This window comes from Corvus brachyrhynchos, unplaced genomic scaffold (assembly GCF_000691975.1).
Source record: "Corvus brachyrhynchos isolate BGI_N302 unplaced genomic scaffold, ASM69197v1 scaffold42, whole genome shotgun sequence".
NCBI lineage: Eukaryota > Metazoa > Chordata > Aves > Passeriformes > Corvidae > Corvus > Corvus brachyrhynchos.
Window position 1 is genome coordinate 2,967,266 of NW_008237242.1, and position 15,902 is coordinate 2,983,167.

Genomic DNA, 15,902 nt, shown 5'->3' on the forward strand with positions numbered 1-15,902 from the left:
TGCCATAACATAAGAGGCAGGATTCTCCTTCTCATTATCTAAACTGTAAAACAATATTTTCCCACCAGTAAACAAGTCATACCTGAAAATGATGTTTCCTGCACGATCAGCCTTCCATGCCTTCACAAGAGCAAAATCTCCTGTAATCGATTTCTCCAGAATAAAGTGACGGCCATCAAACTCCCTCACCTACAGAGAAAAGTAAAAAGTTGAGATGTAGGTTTCTTCCAACAGATTTCACATGTAATACTTATTTTAAGGGTCAGTTTTGCAGACTTATATTTTGACTTCTTTTTGTAGTATGTAAAGTTTTAACTGAAAAGTTTTATGTATGTAAAGTTTTAACTGAAAAACTGTATAATAACAGAGAAACATGGAAAGGCTGTAAACCCCAGTTTTATCATAGTGTCTCCAGTGAAACAGCATGAGAATCCATATTCCTCCTGCTCCATCTACTGGAATTAGACATGCTTTGTCCTGCACATCTACCAGCTAACCAAAAATTGAGGTGCTAAAGTAGAACTATTGAAAAAGTTCATAAACACTGCCCACCATCAGAAACCCCAAATCCAAAATTAAGTCAGCTTGAGACAGACTACTCGAATCATGTCATCTGACAGGCTGAATTTAATTTGGTTTTCCCTGCATTTATGATCAATATTTGCAATGAATGATACTGTGCCTGAAGCCAAAATATGGAACAGGGACACAGCTAGTCTTTTGATCCTACAGAGAGAGATGAATCCACCACTCTTAACAATGTAGAAGGTGAGAGTATACACAAATATTACTTGAGAGCTTTTTAAAATTGCTGAAAGGGGGAGGAAGTATGAGAAAAGTGTACATAAGTCAGTTTTCCAGTACCATAAAAGGAGATCTGAGCTATTATAAAATGACACTTCTGTGCAAAATGGATATGGAGAATGGAATTGAACTAATCATTCTAGTCATGTTATTAGCACCCCTCAGTTATTAGATTGAGGAGAGTAAGGGAGATTTTCCCACAAATGTCAAAAGAAAAACAAAGGAAGAAAAAATTTATTAAAACTATAAGCTATTTAATGAACAAAATATTCCTCCAAATGGTAAAACAGTATAAAAGTTAAGGGAATAAAAAAGACTATATCAATGTCTAGATGCTGCAAATAGTCATGTATAACATACATGAAAATCATGGGTTACGGCGTAATTACCTTTACCGCAGAGATTTCTTGAGGTGAAATTTAATGTTCTATGCAGCCTAATTGGAACACACAATATTAGTCCCACCAATTTCTTCAAGAAAAATTATGGCAGATCTCTCTTCCCTTCTCCAAATTCTACATACAATTTCAAAATGAAACCCTTGTTTCTCTCTTCAAAGCCACATACAGTCTTTTTATTTCTTTGCAGTTTTAAATACTGAGAATAAATTGCATTTCAAAGATTGGGAAATGCATTTCCTGAAATTTGTGTCAACTGAGCTCTTCCCAGTTTAGCAGGAAAATGTCCCATTTCTTCTAAGGCTGAAGCTCCATGTACAGCTGCAGGGCTGCTTACTGCAAGGCACAGTATCTGAAGAGCACCTGCCCCCTAACAGGAGATTGTTCTCAAATACCTCTATGCACTGCAGTGGCCTGGTACAAAATTTGTTTGAATACACAGCGAACCTGGTCAGAGAACAGTCAAGTGAAGAGTAACTCAGGAAGGCAGGCTTTCACTTGGACCAGTTCTTGATGCTAAATCACTCTAACGCTTCAAAAACTTTTCGAACACATCACAGAGGACAGCAGTAAGCAATGGGAGCAAAACTAATGTGTCTGGTACCACAGACATCCAGTTAATTGAATACAGTAAGGTTAAACTTAATACCTTCTTAAACTCCTGTTTATCTTGTAAATATGTTAGAAACTCATTTTTCAAAGCTGCAGGCTTCCTAATGGCAATCAGACCTCTTACCTCTCTTGGCTGGCTGGCAATGGCAATGGTGCCATCTGTGTTGTACTTGATGGGTGCACCCCCTTCCTGCACCAGAGTCCCATAGCCAGTACTGGTGTAAAATGCTGGGATACCTGCTCCTCCTGCTCTAATACGTTCAGCAAGTGTACCCTACAGAAAAACATATTTAAAAAGTCATCATTTGGGAACAAGAGATAAAACTTCAATGAATGGCTTGAATTAACTTTATTTTATATCCCGTCATTTGGAGCTTTTCTTTCTGTACTAAGTAGACAGATGGGATCATCTATTTCTTCCTCACATTTTAGCTTCCCTATGTGGGACAGGTACTGGATATGGCAAGAAATGCTTGTCACGCAGTCATAAATTGCTTGAGATGACACTGTCATACAACTACCTGCCAAATCCCAGGCCCCAGCACTTGGCTGAGTCTCCTCTCCTTCAGTTTGTTTCCCAACCCATTATTCTTGAGCATAGTACAGAGCTCTTTTTCCCACCTGGCTACATATCCTAGAAGGTTTTTCTTCTCTAACAGTTGATGTTCATTCTACAACATCCTAAGAAAAACTTCAGAATCCACTCCAAGTTGAAGCAGCCAAACATGACAGACTGAGAAAGGAAGAGGGAGTCCAGTGATCTGGGTTGCCTGTGCCAAGAATACCAAAAAGCTAACAGAGCAGTTTTTATGCTGTTTCACCACCCTGTCTGCACTCTTCTCTATGTCCAGCTGTAGCACAGATACTAACAGCAGAAAGTCCTCATCTGCCTTAATTTTGGACTTAGAGCCACAAATGTGTGTTTGCTTTTCATTAGTGTAATTTCCTGGAATTTTTTTTCAAATATATTTTCCTGTATTCAAAGCAAGACAAGACCATCATGGTCAATTATCCAGCTTAACAGCCTCTATAACATCATTTGCATTTTCCCCAGTTATCCTGCAAGAAGAACGATGACTTCTGGTTGGTTTTCAAAATGATGGGAAGACACAGATGCAAACCATGCAATGATACAGGGTCCTGTGTTTTAAGAAGCCTTAGCATTTCAAGATCTCACCATGACATCTCCCTTATGGTGCAACAATAATACAAAAGTCTCCAATTTTGCCTAAGGTTACACCAAACTTTTTTACAAAAGACTATTTTTTCTGACACAAATATTTCAAATCCCCACATCTCCTAGTAAGCAATTACATTTACCATTACACAGTGTAAACCCATTATTTCAATGCTGGATCTACATAGATTATCTGTAGTCCACAAAGCCAACTACACGTCTAAGGAGTTCACAGTCTTCTAGGTGAAAGTACTGAACATTAAATAGGAAGGAAAAAATGCATTGTGAGATTTGTGACATTTGAAACATAGACATGACAAGTGTCTGGCTATTTTCAGGTCTGCTGACTGGGTATAAAAGAAACTTTTCCATTCAGGTGTGGAATTCTAACAAACATTCTCTCACAGCATCCTCATAGGTAAGCTCAGAAAGTCTGGAATCGATGAGAGGACAGTGAGGTGGATTGAGAACTGGCTGAACAGCTGATCCCAGAGCATCATAATCAGCGGCACAGGGTGTAGTTGGAGGCCTTTTTTGTTTAACTCATTCACCAACGGTTTGGAGGAAGGCGCAGATGCCTCCCCAACGAGTTTGCTGATGACACAAAGCTGGGAGGAGCAGCCAATACCACATAGTGCTGTGCAGCCCTTCGGAAGGACCTTGACAGGTCAGAGAGATGGGCAGAGAAGAACAATCTGAAATTCAGCAAGGGAAAATGCAGGGTCCTGCACGTGAGGAGGAATGATCCCATGCACCAGTACAGGCTGGGTGCTGCCCTGCTGGTCAGCAGGTTGGTGAAGAACGACCTAGGGCTCCTGGTGGGCAACAAGCTGACCATGAGCCAGCAGCGTGTCCTTGTGGTCAAGCCCAGTGGTATCCCGGGGTGCATCAGGAAGAGCATTTGCAACAGGTCGTGGGAGCTGACCCTGCCCCTCTACTGAGCCCTGGTGAGACTGTGTCTGGGCTGCTATGCCCAGTTCTGGGCTCCTCACGACAAGAGAGACATGGAGCTCCTGGAGTGGGTCCAGTGAAGGGTAACAAAGATGATCAAGGGACTGGAGCATCCCTCTTACAAGGAAAGGCTGAGGGAGCTGGGCCTGTTCAGCCTCAAGAAGAGGCGACTGAGAGGGAACCTCACCAATGCCTGTAAGTATCTGAACAAGGGGTGCCAAGAGGATGCAGCCAGGTCCTGTCCATTGGTGCCAAGCAATGGGACAAGAGGCAATGGGCAAAACCAGATGCATTAGGAAGATCCACCTGAACATGAGGAAGAACTTCTTTACTGTGACACTGACCACACACTGGAACAGGTTGCCCAGGGAGGTCACGGAGCCTCCCTCACTGGAGATATCCAAGCACCACCTGGACACAATCCTGTGCCATGTGCTCTGGGATGAGCAGGGAGGTTGGATCAGATGCTTGAGCAGGGAGGATGGACTAGATGACCCACTGTAGGCCCTTTCCAACCTGACCCATTCTGTGATTCTGTGATTCACAAAAGAGGGAGCTCAAGAGACCATTCTCAATACAAACTTACCACAGTTGTTTTTCCCAGAAACTTGAATAGCTGTTTAAAGCCCAAAGGTTGTGTGTCACCTCTGAAAGTGCTACACACTACCATGCTGTAGGCTTCAAAGTTAGAGCACCAACTTCACAAAAGTTGATCTCTATAGAACATAACTGATACTGATGATTTTAAGATCTCATTGCATTCATGCTATTTGAGTAGCTGAGCAGAGCTAAAATAATTAAAAATATGGTGCTAAAAAGTAAAGTTGTAAATTGGCTCATAACAGTATGCAAATATTAATTTCGTTAAGAGTTAATGAACAAGCCAAAAAGGGTTTTGTCTCACAAGGAACGGTATCTCCTAATTTGATTCCAGCCCACTAGATGGCAGGCATTGCACACCCAACATACCAAAACCTGCCACCAGGATGGGAACAGAGCAGCTCCTTGACTTCCTTCCCTTTATATGCGGCCACAGTGCTGAGTATACTTTATGCCTTCTTCTACAATCTTCAATAAAATATACATAAGTGTGTATATATATATAAAAACTTCAAATGAATATAATTTATTATTAATTAATTAATTCCATTAAAGGAATTTACACAGACAGCCAGTTCTTAACAGATGCTGGACCCTAAGATGGTGTATTGGGTTTGCAAGGTTTTGGTAGTTAGAGGGATGGCTTCTGTGCAAAGATTCCAGAAGCTTCCCCCAATGTCCACAGAGCCAGTGCCAGCTGGTTCCAAGGCTGAGTCCATTATCAAGAGTGCTAGCACCTCTGGGACAGCATATTGAAGGAGAAAGAACTTCTCACAGAGATGTAAGTGCATCCAAGAGTAGAGAGAAGTGAGAATATGTGAGAGGAACAGCTCTGCAGGCACCAAGGTGAGTAAGGGAGGAGAGAGAGGAAGTGCACCAGGTGCTGGAGCTGAGATTACCCTGCAGCCCATGATGAGGCAGCTGTGCCCCTGCAGCCCATGGTGGGCCACAGGGGAGCACAAATCCACCTGCAGCCACTGGAGGACCCAATGCCTAAGCAGGCAAAGGCCTGAAAGAAGGCTGTGACCCCATGGGAAGCCCATGCCGGAGTAGGATCCTGGCAGGACCTGTGGCCCCATGGAAAGAGGAGCCCACGCTGGAGCATGTTTCCTGTCAGGACTTGTGACCCCACAGGGGACTCATGTTGGAGCAGCCTGTTCCTGAAGGACTGCATCCTGTGGAAGGCACCCACACTGGAACAGGGGAAGAGCATGAGGGGTCCTCCTGAGCAGGAAAGAGCAGCACAGTGTGTCATGAACTGACCACAACCCACTATTCCCTCCTCCCCCTGTGCCACTAGCAGAGAGGAGGCAGAGTAAACTGTGAATAAAGTTACAGCTGGGAAGAAGGGAGGGTTGGGGCAAAGCGTGTGTAGTGGGAAGACATGTTAAGATTTGGGTTTACTTCTCTTAGCCTACTCTGATTTGATTGGTGTAAACTAAATTAATTTCCCCAAGCTGAGTCTGTGACGCCCATGATCATAACTGGTGAGGGATCTCTCCCTTTACTTAACTCATGAGTCTTTTGTTATATTTTCTTTCCCCTGTTCAGCTGAGGGGAGTGAGAGTGCAGCTTTGGTGGACACCCTGTAGTCCAGTCAGGGTGAGCCTACCACAGATGGCAAGTGCCTTCTGCACACAAGCAAAACATCTGGATTGCAAAACAATTTCATAAGAGCACTTAAGCATTATTCTACTCAGTATTTTAGATGGAAAGAAATCACCAGTCTCTTAGAGACACTCCTTACCTGTGGTGTAAGCTCAACTTCAAGCTCACCAGATAAATACTGGCGTTCAAATTCAGCGTTCTCACCAACATATGATGACACCATGCGCTTTATCTGCTTTGTCTGAAGCAGAAGACCAAGTCCAAAGTTGTCAACACTGTGTAGAAAAATCCAGACAATAGAGTTTTGTTGTAAACAAAGCACTTGATAAGCTGTAATGACTTAACAAGAAAGAACAAAGTTATCTCCCCCACACATAAGGAATTGAAGACAAAAACCAAATTCCAGCTTTTAGGGGGGAAAAGCATCAAAGCTACAATTAAAATCTAAGATTTCAGTGTTCAGACCTCGTCTCCTCCAAGATATGGAATACATCCAAAACTTCCCTTTAAAGCCATTTCACATGTTAACAGCTAAAAGTAACAGCTTGACAAGTGGCGTTATTTTACGTATCTACTCCTTTTAAAAGCCTTACCAAATTAATAAAAAGTCACACATGGCTTTGAGTGAATACAGATATATTTTTGTTCACACTCCTGCTCACCAGGAAAAAGGCAAGTGATTGCTTAGCAGCCCAAGGAGAAAGGCACATTTGTATTTATAATGCTAATTTCTGTATGAGGTAAGAAAATGTTTGTATTTAAATTTTGTTATTATAGTAAATAATTTAATTTCTTACTAAATAACCACCTACTCCAACAAAGGGTTTGGGCACTACAAACAAGACTTTCTTGTCTATGTCAGCTGAAACTGAATGCCAGAGATGTTAGACAACACTTTTCTTGTGCCAGGGCTTCTAAAATGCTGATATCCTTTGTGATGTTTGTCATGCTATACTGTGTACTATTAGATTAGGAACATTTTTCAAGCGTTCCTGCAACCAAGATGCTCTGTAAAAAATGCTACTTCAATTCCAGGAAATACGAGGTTAATATATAAATATGGAAATAAACATAGATGATATGATAAAGACATGTTTCTTTCACTTTTCCAGCACATTATGCAGCATGCCAGCAGAGTGGTACATGTGTGTGAAGCTCCTGCACATTTATGTTGGTCTCTGCATCAGATAAGCAGAGAACTCAGACCTTCCAGTCCCTCTATAGAAAAGATGCCATGATCCAGAATTACCTCACAAAAAATGATGTATATCTGCCATTAGTTGGGTCGATTCAATATTATTTAATTATCCACACAACGGGTTGACATTTCAGGATAAGAAATATAGAAGAATATTACAATAATCCTTTAAGATATCAAGTATTCAGCACTTTGTAATTAACACACACATGCCTACAATATATGAATCCTGTTGAAAACACCATTCCTGAAGAAAAGCTCCAAAAAAGGACAAGGTTCAACAACTTTACTATTATGCAGTATCCATTTTCAAATATAAAAGTAGTAATGCTTGCCAGCCATAGCACAGGCTGCAGTGCTGCTGGTGAAGGGAGAGGGGCTGAGCAAGCAGGACCAGCACCAGTTCCTCATCTCCAACCACAATGCTCCAAGAGTTGCATGGACAGACATGCAGTCACAATGCCTTCGCAACTGCATGCATCATGAGCACTATTTTAAGGTTAGGCCTATTTTAAGGAGATGGCCCACTTCAGTGCATACTCAAGCATTTTGGAAACTGGATGAGAGGAAGTGAAACAAGCTTCTCTCATCTGGTTCTCTGAATTTATTCTATGTTCTCTAGATACAAAAGAATGCGACTTATTATACAAGCTTGCTCTACTCTCCAACTCTGACCTACTAAAAAAACCCTAAAAATCTAACTGTGATGCAACTTCCAAAGAGTTGTGGTGCCAAAGCCTTGGGACTAAAATGTGCGTTGCCTAGAAACAACCTGTGTTTCTAATTCCCTGCAAGAAAACAAATCCTGCAGTTTGAAACTAGAAGAGCTGAGAATAGAGAAGAAAGAGGAGTCTTGTGGGCAAAAGGGATTACAAAATAGAATAAAAATAAAAAAGCCAGAATTTCCTGTATAGGTTAATTTAAAGCAGGGCAATTCCTCTCACATGAAAACCATCAAACCCTGACCTCTCATTATAAAAGGTAGTAAATGAATGTAACAGGGCAGCCAATATCTGATGGGGGTTAAACAGGTTGGTATAACTACAGCACTGTGTGGCGAAAGCAGAGAATTTAAACAAAATTCTGCAGTGCTTTCTAGTGCAAGAACAAGGGGAAGCTTCCTGAACTGCTTGCAAGCCAGAGTTTACAATTTCTGTGTATCATTCAGGTGGTTACACTGCTCTGATCATTGCAAATCTTGGAAGTTACCAAATAGAAACAAGCACTTCTGCATGCAAACAATGAAATACTGAGTGTGCATTCACTTAAGAAAGGATGGCAACAGAGGGTCAGATTTGTAATGGTTAAAGGAATTTCTGCTTCATTTCACTAAGATCCATAATCCTTCCTCCTACATTCTCAGAAGCAGCTACTGAAGCATATTGTCCTTAACAGGACTTTGTGTATCATCCTGCAGGATTCCATGTGGATACACTTGATTCCCTGATCTACTACTGTGAGGAATGTTCTCTCAAAAGAAACTCAGTAGTTATGAAGAAATTAAACAGAAAGTTGCACAAAGATGATGCCTTAGGTTTTAACTTTAATATTTCTCAAATCCTGTAGTGCTTAGTGTGTAACTCTGAAGTTTCTTGTAGCCTCTTAATTTCTGCTCTCTCATGCTAGGTAGACATAACAAAGCCTCTCCGGGCCTGCTCTTCAAGGACACTCAGACCATTGTAGGCCCAAAATGTGTAAACCAAAGAGCCTCTAAGGGGGGCAAGCTGTGGGAAACTACATCATTAACTGAAGCTTTAATTGGAGAATTAACCCTGATGTGCTAATGAACCAAACTTATAAAAGCGTGAAGAATTCGTGACCTGTTGTCCATCTTGGGGTCCATTTTGGCAACAGCCTCTGGGCCCCCCACGGTGTACCTTTGAAGGCCCTTCAAATAAACACCTACCTTTATTCCCTTATTCTTGTCTAGTCTCTGTTTTAGGTGGCCGCTTCAGACGTCAAAGGTTATTTTGTCATGCCAAGTTGTTCTTCACTTCTTAAGTCACTCTTTCTCTTCACCTCAAATGCAGTCAATTTGTTCACAAAATTGCTGTGAGGATCTGTTACTGTGCACACAGGTCACATACAACCTTATTTCCCTAGCACAATGAGAACAGGAATTTCACCTTTCAAAAGTCGTTGTACCAGGAGGCTCTGCCTGCCTGGTAACACAAAATTACTTCAACTCCCACATGCATTTAATCTTCAGAGCAGTGTCACAAAATCCTGTTGCCATTACTCATATGCGTTTTTTTTGGATGTAAATTTCTTTAAAGAAATAGACTGCCATCCATCTTTTTTGAGGGTGCAATCTGCAATCTTCAGGTTTCCAGCTAAAATAACCCTTTTGCACTCACACGCATCAGTTTTCATCTCCGTCCCAAAACCCATTTTGAGCACTTCAACCTATTTTTTGTTTCCTATGTTTTTCTCTTATATCTGAATACCCTAAGAAACAAATATTTCACATAGAAAACACTGTCCTCACTCCTATTTCCCCTACCCTTTGATTTTCATGTGATGTCTCTATCCCAGATTACAAATTTCAAAACCCTCTGGTTTACAGAAAATTCTTTCCATATAACAATTCTATGGCGATTTTAAGTTACTTGTTCTCCCTTTCCATATTTTGTTGCTTTCTTGATTGTGTTGTTTTAAGCACAAGGGCTTTTTGAACTTTTCAGCTTTAATTATGTTTACCCTCAAAATGTTACCCCTAAAATACTGCAGGCATTGTTGTAGGCAACACTCCGTCTGTCAAACAGCAACCATAGAAAGAAAAAAAGAACCTTTACTGAGTGCATGAAAAGAATACATCCCATACACCTATTTCAAAAGTTGGATTCAGTCCTTTAAAAATTAAAAGAAAGGTAAATGCAATAAAAATATGTTGCTCTAGATAGGAAGGAAGAAGGCGTGACAGAAGTTGACATAGTTGTTTCGTGTGCTGGCACATTAGTGCTAGACAGTGAATGTGTTCTTTTACCCTCAGAATTGTTTGGATGTCTAGAAGTTTCCCCATTCTGTATTAGGATGAAAAGTGAATCAACAGAATACATGAAACATATATAGGAAAAGAGATCTAACTAGGCATTCATCAAGGACATAGGTGACCCAAGTTCCCCAAATTATTGATGCAGACAAGAAAAATTAAGGAGGTCTGACTGTCTAGCAATACACTGCCTCCTATTGTTTTGTCCCTCGCAGACCCACAAAACCTTCCTGTCAAAAACTATGTCGGCCTTTTGTAATCAAAAAAATTAGCCAAAGATGACTCCTAGACAGATCTAGCCCACACATCTCCAGTATACTGGAAGGAGTCAAAGGCAACATTTCAGTATCTCACTGCAGATAAACAACAATCTGAAGCTCTCAAACCTTCTTCTTTGGTGGCTCAAGCATAACACATTCTAGCATCCAGCATTACAGTGAAGAAGAGATTACCTAAGTTTCCAAGCTGGTAAAAGCCTCACACACCAACAAGCCCCGCACAGCCTGATGAGGCAGGAAATAGAAATTTGCATTCTTATGCAGAAAAAATGGATACTTGGAATGTCACACAGTCTGGCACAAAACACAGTCTGGCTTATCGTTAGGGGGTTTTCTGAGTAAAAGGAGACATTATAGGACAATTACAACTTTCCTCTCTCTCTGCCTTTGTAAAGACATTTATTTGTTTCTAAAAAAAGTGGGTGTGGTCAGAATAGACTGGCTGCCCTTACTGGATGGCAAGCAGCATCAATTAGAATGAGAGTTTCCTTCTAGATTTCTTAAAGAGATCGCTTCCCCTACAGTCATTGTCCAAAGATTCTCCAGAAGGTGATATTCCTGGGAGATTACACAAGACCAGAAGTCTTGATTATGAAATATTAACATGAATATCTTGAGATCTGGAGAATTAAAACGTTGGCCAAGGAGCTAACATGATACACCACCTGATCTTTCTCCTCTCATAATTTGGAGACTGGAAAGGTAAGGGGGTAACTACATCACCCCTGAGAAGGAAAAGAATGCAGTAAGAATCCTGAGGCAAGGCTCCACCTCAGGCAGAAGCTGAAGTTTCTGCAGCTAGCTGTTGCTGAAAAAAAATGCATATTAATAGCTGGTCCTACTCCTGGAAAACGTTTTATGTAAAGGCACCTGTCACCTTCTGGAGAGAGACGAGCAGTCTTTTTAGGCATTCATAAGCTCCAAGTGTTACATAACGAAGCATGAAACTTGATAACAAATGGACCTGTTCCAGAGCTAGAAATTTTCTTGGCAATAGGCTAGGAGTGGGGAAAGGAAATCATTTCCTCTGACATTCTCTACGTAGAAGAGGAGAGGCTGGTTTTATTTGCAACATCAGCTTTTCAGTCTTCAAAAGGATTTGCTCCAAGTTACATGCAATTATGTCTTCTGACAGATCCACAATTCCTAGGGAAGAGTAGATCTGCTTCCCAACTAAAAGGAATGCATCAATCACTACCTGCTTGGCATTTCTTAGTTGCAGAGTCTTAAGCTTTCAGGCTCACAGGGGTGCCTGACTATAACATGAAACTTTACCAACATGAAAGTTATATGGATAGAGGTACCACCTGAGTTCTTAGGGACACACATTCTTAGATCCACAAAAATAAAGTATAATCCTGGCAGCCCCAGAAAGAGATCCTTAACAGTCTTTGTTAGAAAATTAGTAAATGCCTACTAGATGGTGTTTGCCAAAAGACACTGGACTAAAGGGAAGGCATACCCAGGGCAAAATTAATGTAGACAATCAGTCATATAACAGCTCTTCATAACTCATCTTCCCCAGTCTTACAGCTGGCTCATAACGAGACTATGTCCCACAATACTTTCTCCATGTGTTACACTGGAAGATTATTAAAGAGCCAGCTCAGATGATATTCTGTTTCTCCTTCTCTGTCCCCCACTTCCATAAGGGTACAAAGAATGAGAACAAGATGAGGAGTAGGAGTTACCTAACAGAGACAGAAAAACAGATTCAGCTCACAGAAAGGTAAATTATTCAGAGATAAAATGCTTATTTGCCTTGTTGTTTCTTGTCTTAGCCAAATGCCTTGACACTGTCTTCAGGCACCTTCTTTACATAGCCATATATCTGATTGCAAATTGCTTAACGGAAAGCAAAAAAGAGAGGCTGAAGCTCTCTAAAGACTGAGAAAAGAGGAGGAAGAGAAAAATATGGGTGCTGCCATATGCTATGGCAGTCCTGTTCAGGAGAAAAAGAGATGAAGGTAGTGAGAAAGGGAGGGGAGGGAGGAAAGTAGGAAGGGAAGAAGGGAGGGAGGGAGACAGGAAGGAAGGCAGGAAGGAAGGCCACAGTTGTAGAAAATCACAAAGCCCTGTGTGCAAACTGGTGTACCTGAGCCTTAATCTCCTTCTACTCCTTCCCTGAAGTGTCTGCACTGCACCCTTGTCCCTCTGCTACTGAAGTCTTCTCATGGGAACTCTGTCCTCTCTGCTCTCATAACTTCATCTCAAGTCTCACAGCAAAACAGCAGTACTGTTCCACCACCATCCTCCTCCAAAAATGATGTTCTTCTCATCTGAGAATGATGGGTGCAGGCAGATAGGCCAAATCCGTACATGGCAGATAATTTCTGAAGAGAAGAAATACTGTACATTGCACTGTTACATGAGCAGCAAGGTCTCCTCTCTTCACATTCCTTTCTGGTACGAAATGGCATCCTGTGTTTTTATGACAAGTAAAACAACTCTATTCAGAACTTTTAAAATGTACCATATTTTTCCTTCACAGAGAAGTTATATGTTATAGAAGTAATCTGATAAATATTTTAACTTGATCATGAAACCATCATACTTCAAAAGTCACCTAGCTGAAAGATAGGTTTAACTTTCACTGTCACTGTTCTATATCCAATTCCTCAACCATGTTGAGTTCTATACCTATTTTTTTCTCATTTGTAATCACAACCAGAAAGTTATCTCCACAGCTGATTTTTCAATAGTTCCACATAGTACAAAGTTAGTACAATTTTCCCTGCCAAAATCCTAAATAACCTTCACACTAAAATTAGCTAGATGACCTAGGCAGATTTTCAGGGATTTGCAGTTCACACAGTGTCATCAATTTAACAGCTGTAACAAAGCATCTGATTAGATTCTTTATAAAGAATGCAGACAATAAAAAATAAAAAAATCAAAGTCAAATAACTAAATTCACTGAAAATATATACCTTGTCTCCTGAATTTGGTAATTTGCCATGTGCAGGATTTTACATAACTCCACTCTTCTCTCTCTACCAAGAGAGGTAAGAGTCACTGCTGACCTTGTATTTCATTTCTGAAAGTATATTTAATTTGAGATACTTGAATTTCTTATGGATATACAAAAATGACACACATGAGGTAAGACACTCTGAGCATGACCTTGATCCCATCTTTGTGCACATACCCGCCTCCTTGCCAGTCCCTCAAACATTTTCACTTACATTTTAACTTTCTGAATCAAGAGATTATCAAATTTGCTCCACTAAAACCACTTGATACCTAACACTATACAAAAAACTTCACAACCTTCTGTGAATTTGGAATGCGATTTCCACATGATGGTATATACACATTTACATTTGAATATGTTTTTAATAAGTGTAAGTAATACAAAGACAGATAAATAGATAAATAGCTAGATGGATGGATGGATGGATGGATGGATAGATAGATAGATAGATAGATATTATAGTAACAGTATCAGTGGAATTAAGCCAATGAGTTACATGCAAGAAAAAACAGGGAATCTGTGGCGAAGATGGCATTTTGGTTTCAACAGAAACATAACATTCAAAGAAATGACTGAAAAATCAGACAACCTTTAACTTACATAACATTTATCAAACCTGTCTTAAATTCAAAATATTTAATTGCTAATATAAAGATACCTTTTGTGCTTTAGAATAAGGGGTGCAATAAGTTTACCACTGCATCAGATCCCATAGAGTACTGCCTTTTGGAGATCTGGGAACCACAAATAGCCCAGCCCATTAGGAAAGCAAGGGTATTATGCTTCACAGAGCTAAGTAATGACACTCAGGCATCATGATTAGAAGTGGAAATGCTTATCTCAAAGTCATCTTCTCCTTCCTAATGTATAACACTGTAACATTAAAAGACCTTCAAAAAGGGTACAGAGACCAAAGGTTCAAAAAGCTGGTAATGCCTTACAAGAACAGTCTGAACCAGTGATAATCTGATATATGCTGTCCATCTCCTTTCAGATGATCACCCAGGTGATAAGCAATTAAGATCTTAACTGTGACTTCTCTATTTTTACTGTAAGTGAAAGGCTTTTGTTCAAGACTACTGCATTCCAAAAGGATGCATTTTTAAGTCTCAAAAGCAGACAAAGCCCAAAGTTGATAAAGCAATCAGATCACACATACAGTTATCACAAGTAATGGGCTTCATTTTCACTCTGCACAAATTCAGCCTATTGGGGTGGTTGAATGAAAGAAATGTTGATTTCAGAATGTGATTATAGCGAAAACTATTTATACATTTTATTAAGCACAATTAATTAAAAATAATAATTTCATGCACTTTTTTTTAACTTTCATTTTAAATATTTGGCTGTGCTGACACGAAGATAGCTTCCGTTGCAACACAGGTCCTGAAACAACAGGTCTGACAGCCTGCATTATGGAAGTCTTAGCATAGGCTGATCCAAAACATCCAAGTCCCAAGTTCCAAGTAACTTGAAAACAGTATGCAACAAGATACCATGAAGTTACATGGAGGTGAAAAAACAGACAAAAAGGTACTGTATACTAATCACAACTATGTTGGGAATTTGCTGAATCAATGTTTAAAATAAGCTTTTAAAAATTTATTTATTTATTTATCCATTCATTCATTTTCATTTATTTATTGTTTTTATATATTTTTATTAATTTTAATACTGGCAAATGTGGAACAAACCAAATTTAAACAAGAATGAAGAAAATCTTTAATAAAATGGATTTTGGTAGCTTACTGAGACAGAATACTCTCAATTTAAAGGGCTTACAAAAACAGTGTAAAGAAAGTATTTACAGTATGAACAATATAAGCAAAACAAGTTATAAGGGAAGCTGGAGAGGTTGTATTTTAGAAGCACACCTATCTGTTGCAGTTATCTTTCACTATTGCCCTGGTTCACAAGCTTCAGTTTCCCCTGCAGCAAGTTGTGTAAATACCAGAGGGACTGGATATTTGAATTGCTTCACTTTCAAACACTTTGCCTTGTTTGGCCTGGCAAAAGAGTAACTGCTCTTAAAGCTGTTGTTTCACTGGCTAGCACACAGCATGAGCACAGCAGCAGACAGCAAGCTGAGCAGTGTGACAAAGAGCACCCCATACACTACTGTACAACCTGTCATTGAAAAGCCTTAGAAAGGCCAAAGACAGGACTTCACCTGCCAGCAATGACATGATTTGAACAAGTTTTTGAAGGAGGAATCTCCTCCCAATTACACTGCAGCACAGAACAGTAAGTAGGATGTGAACTTGTGAACATCCTACTCCTTTAAAGTTATTTCCAGACACTGCTAAGCAT

General features: G+C 40.1%; 1 protein-coding gene across 1 annotated transcript in view; it reads right to left on the reverse strand.

Moving 5' to 3' along the window:
* The window catches only part of OXCT1 (3-oxoacid CoA-transferase 1), a gene marked incomplete at its 5' end in the record, with an annotated part of 77,567 nt that overhangs the window by 57,892 nt on the left and 3,773 nt on the right, over positions 1–15,902 (reverse strand). Inside the window, 3 exons of the mRNA XM_017730191.1 lie at positions 83–189; positions 1,939–2,088; positions 6,290–6,425. Of these exons, the coding sequence (XP_017585680.1) occupies positions 83–189; positions 1,939–2,088; positions 6,290–6,425 (393 nt within the window). The remainder of the gene's footprint in view (positions 1–82; positions 190–1,938; positions 2,089–6,289; positions 6,426–15,902) is intronic.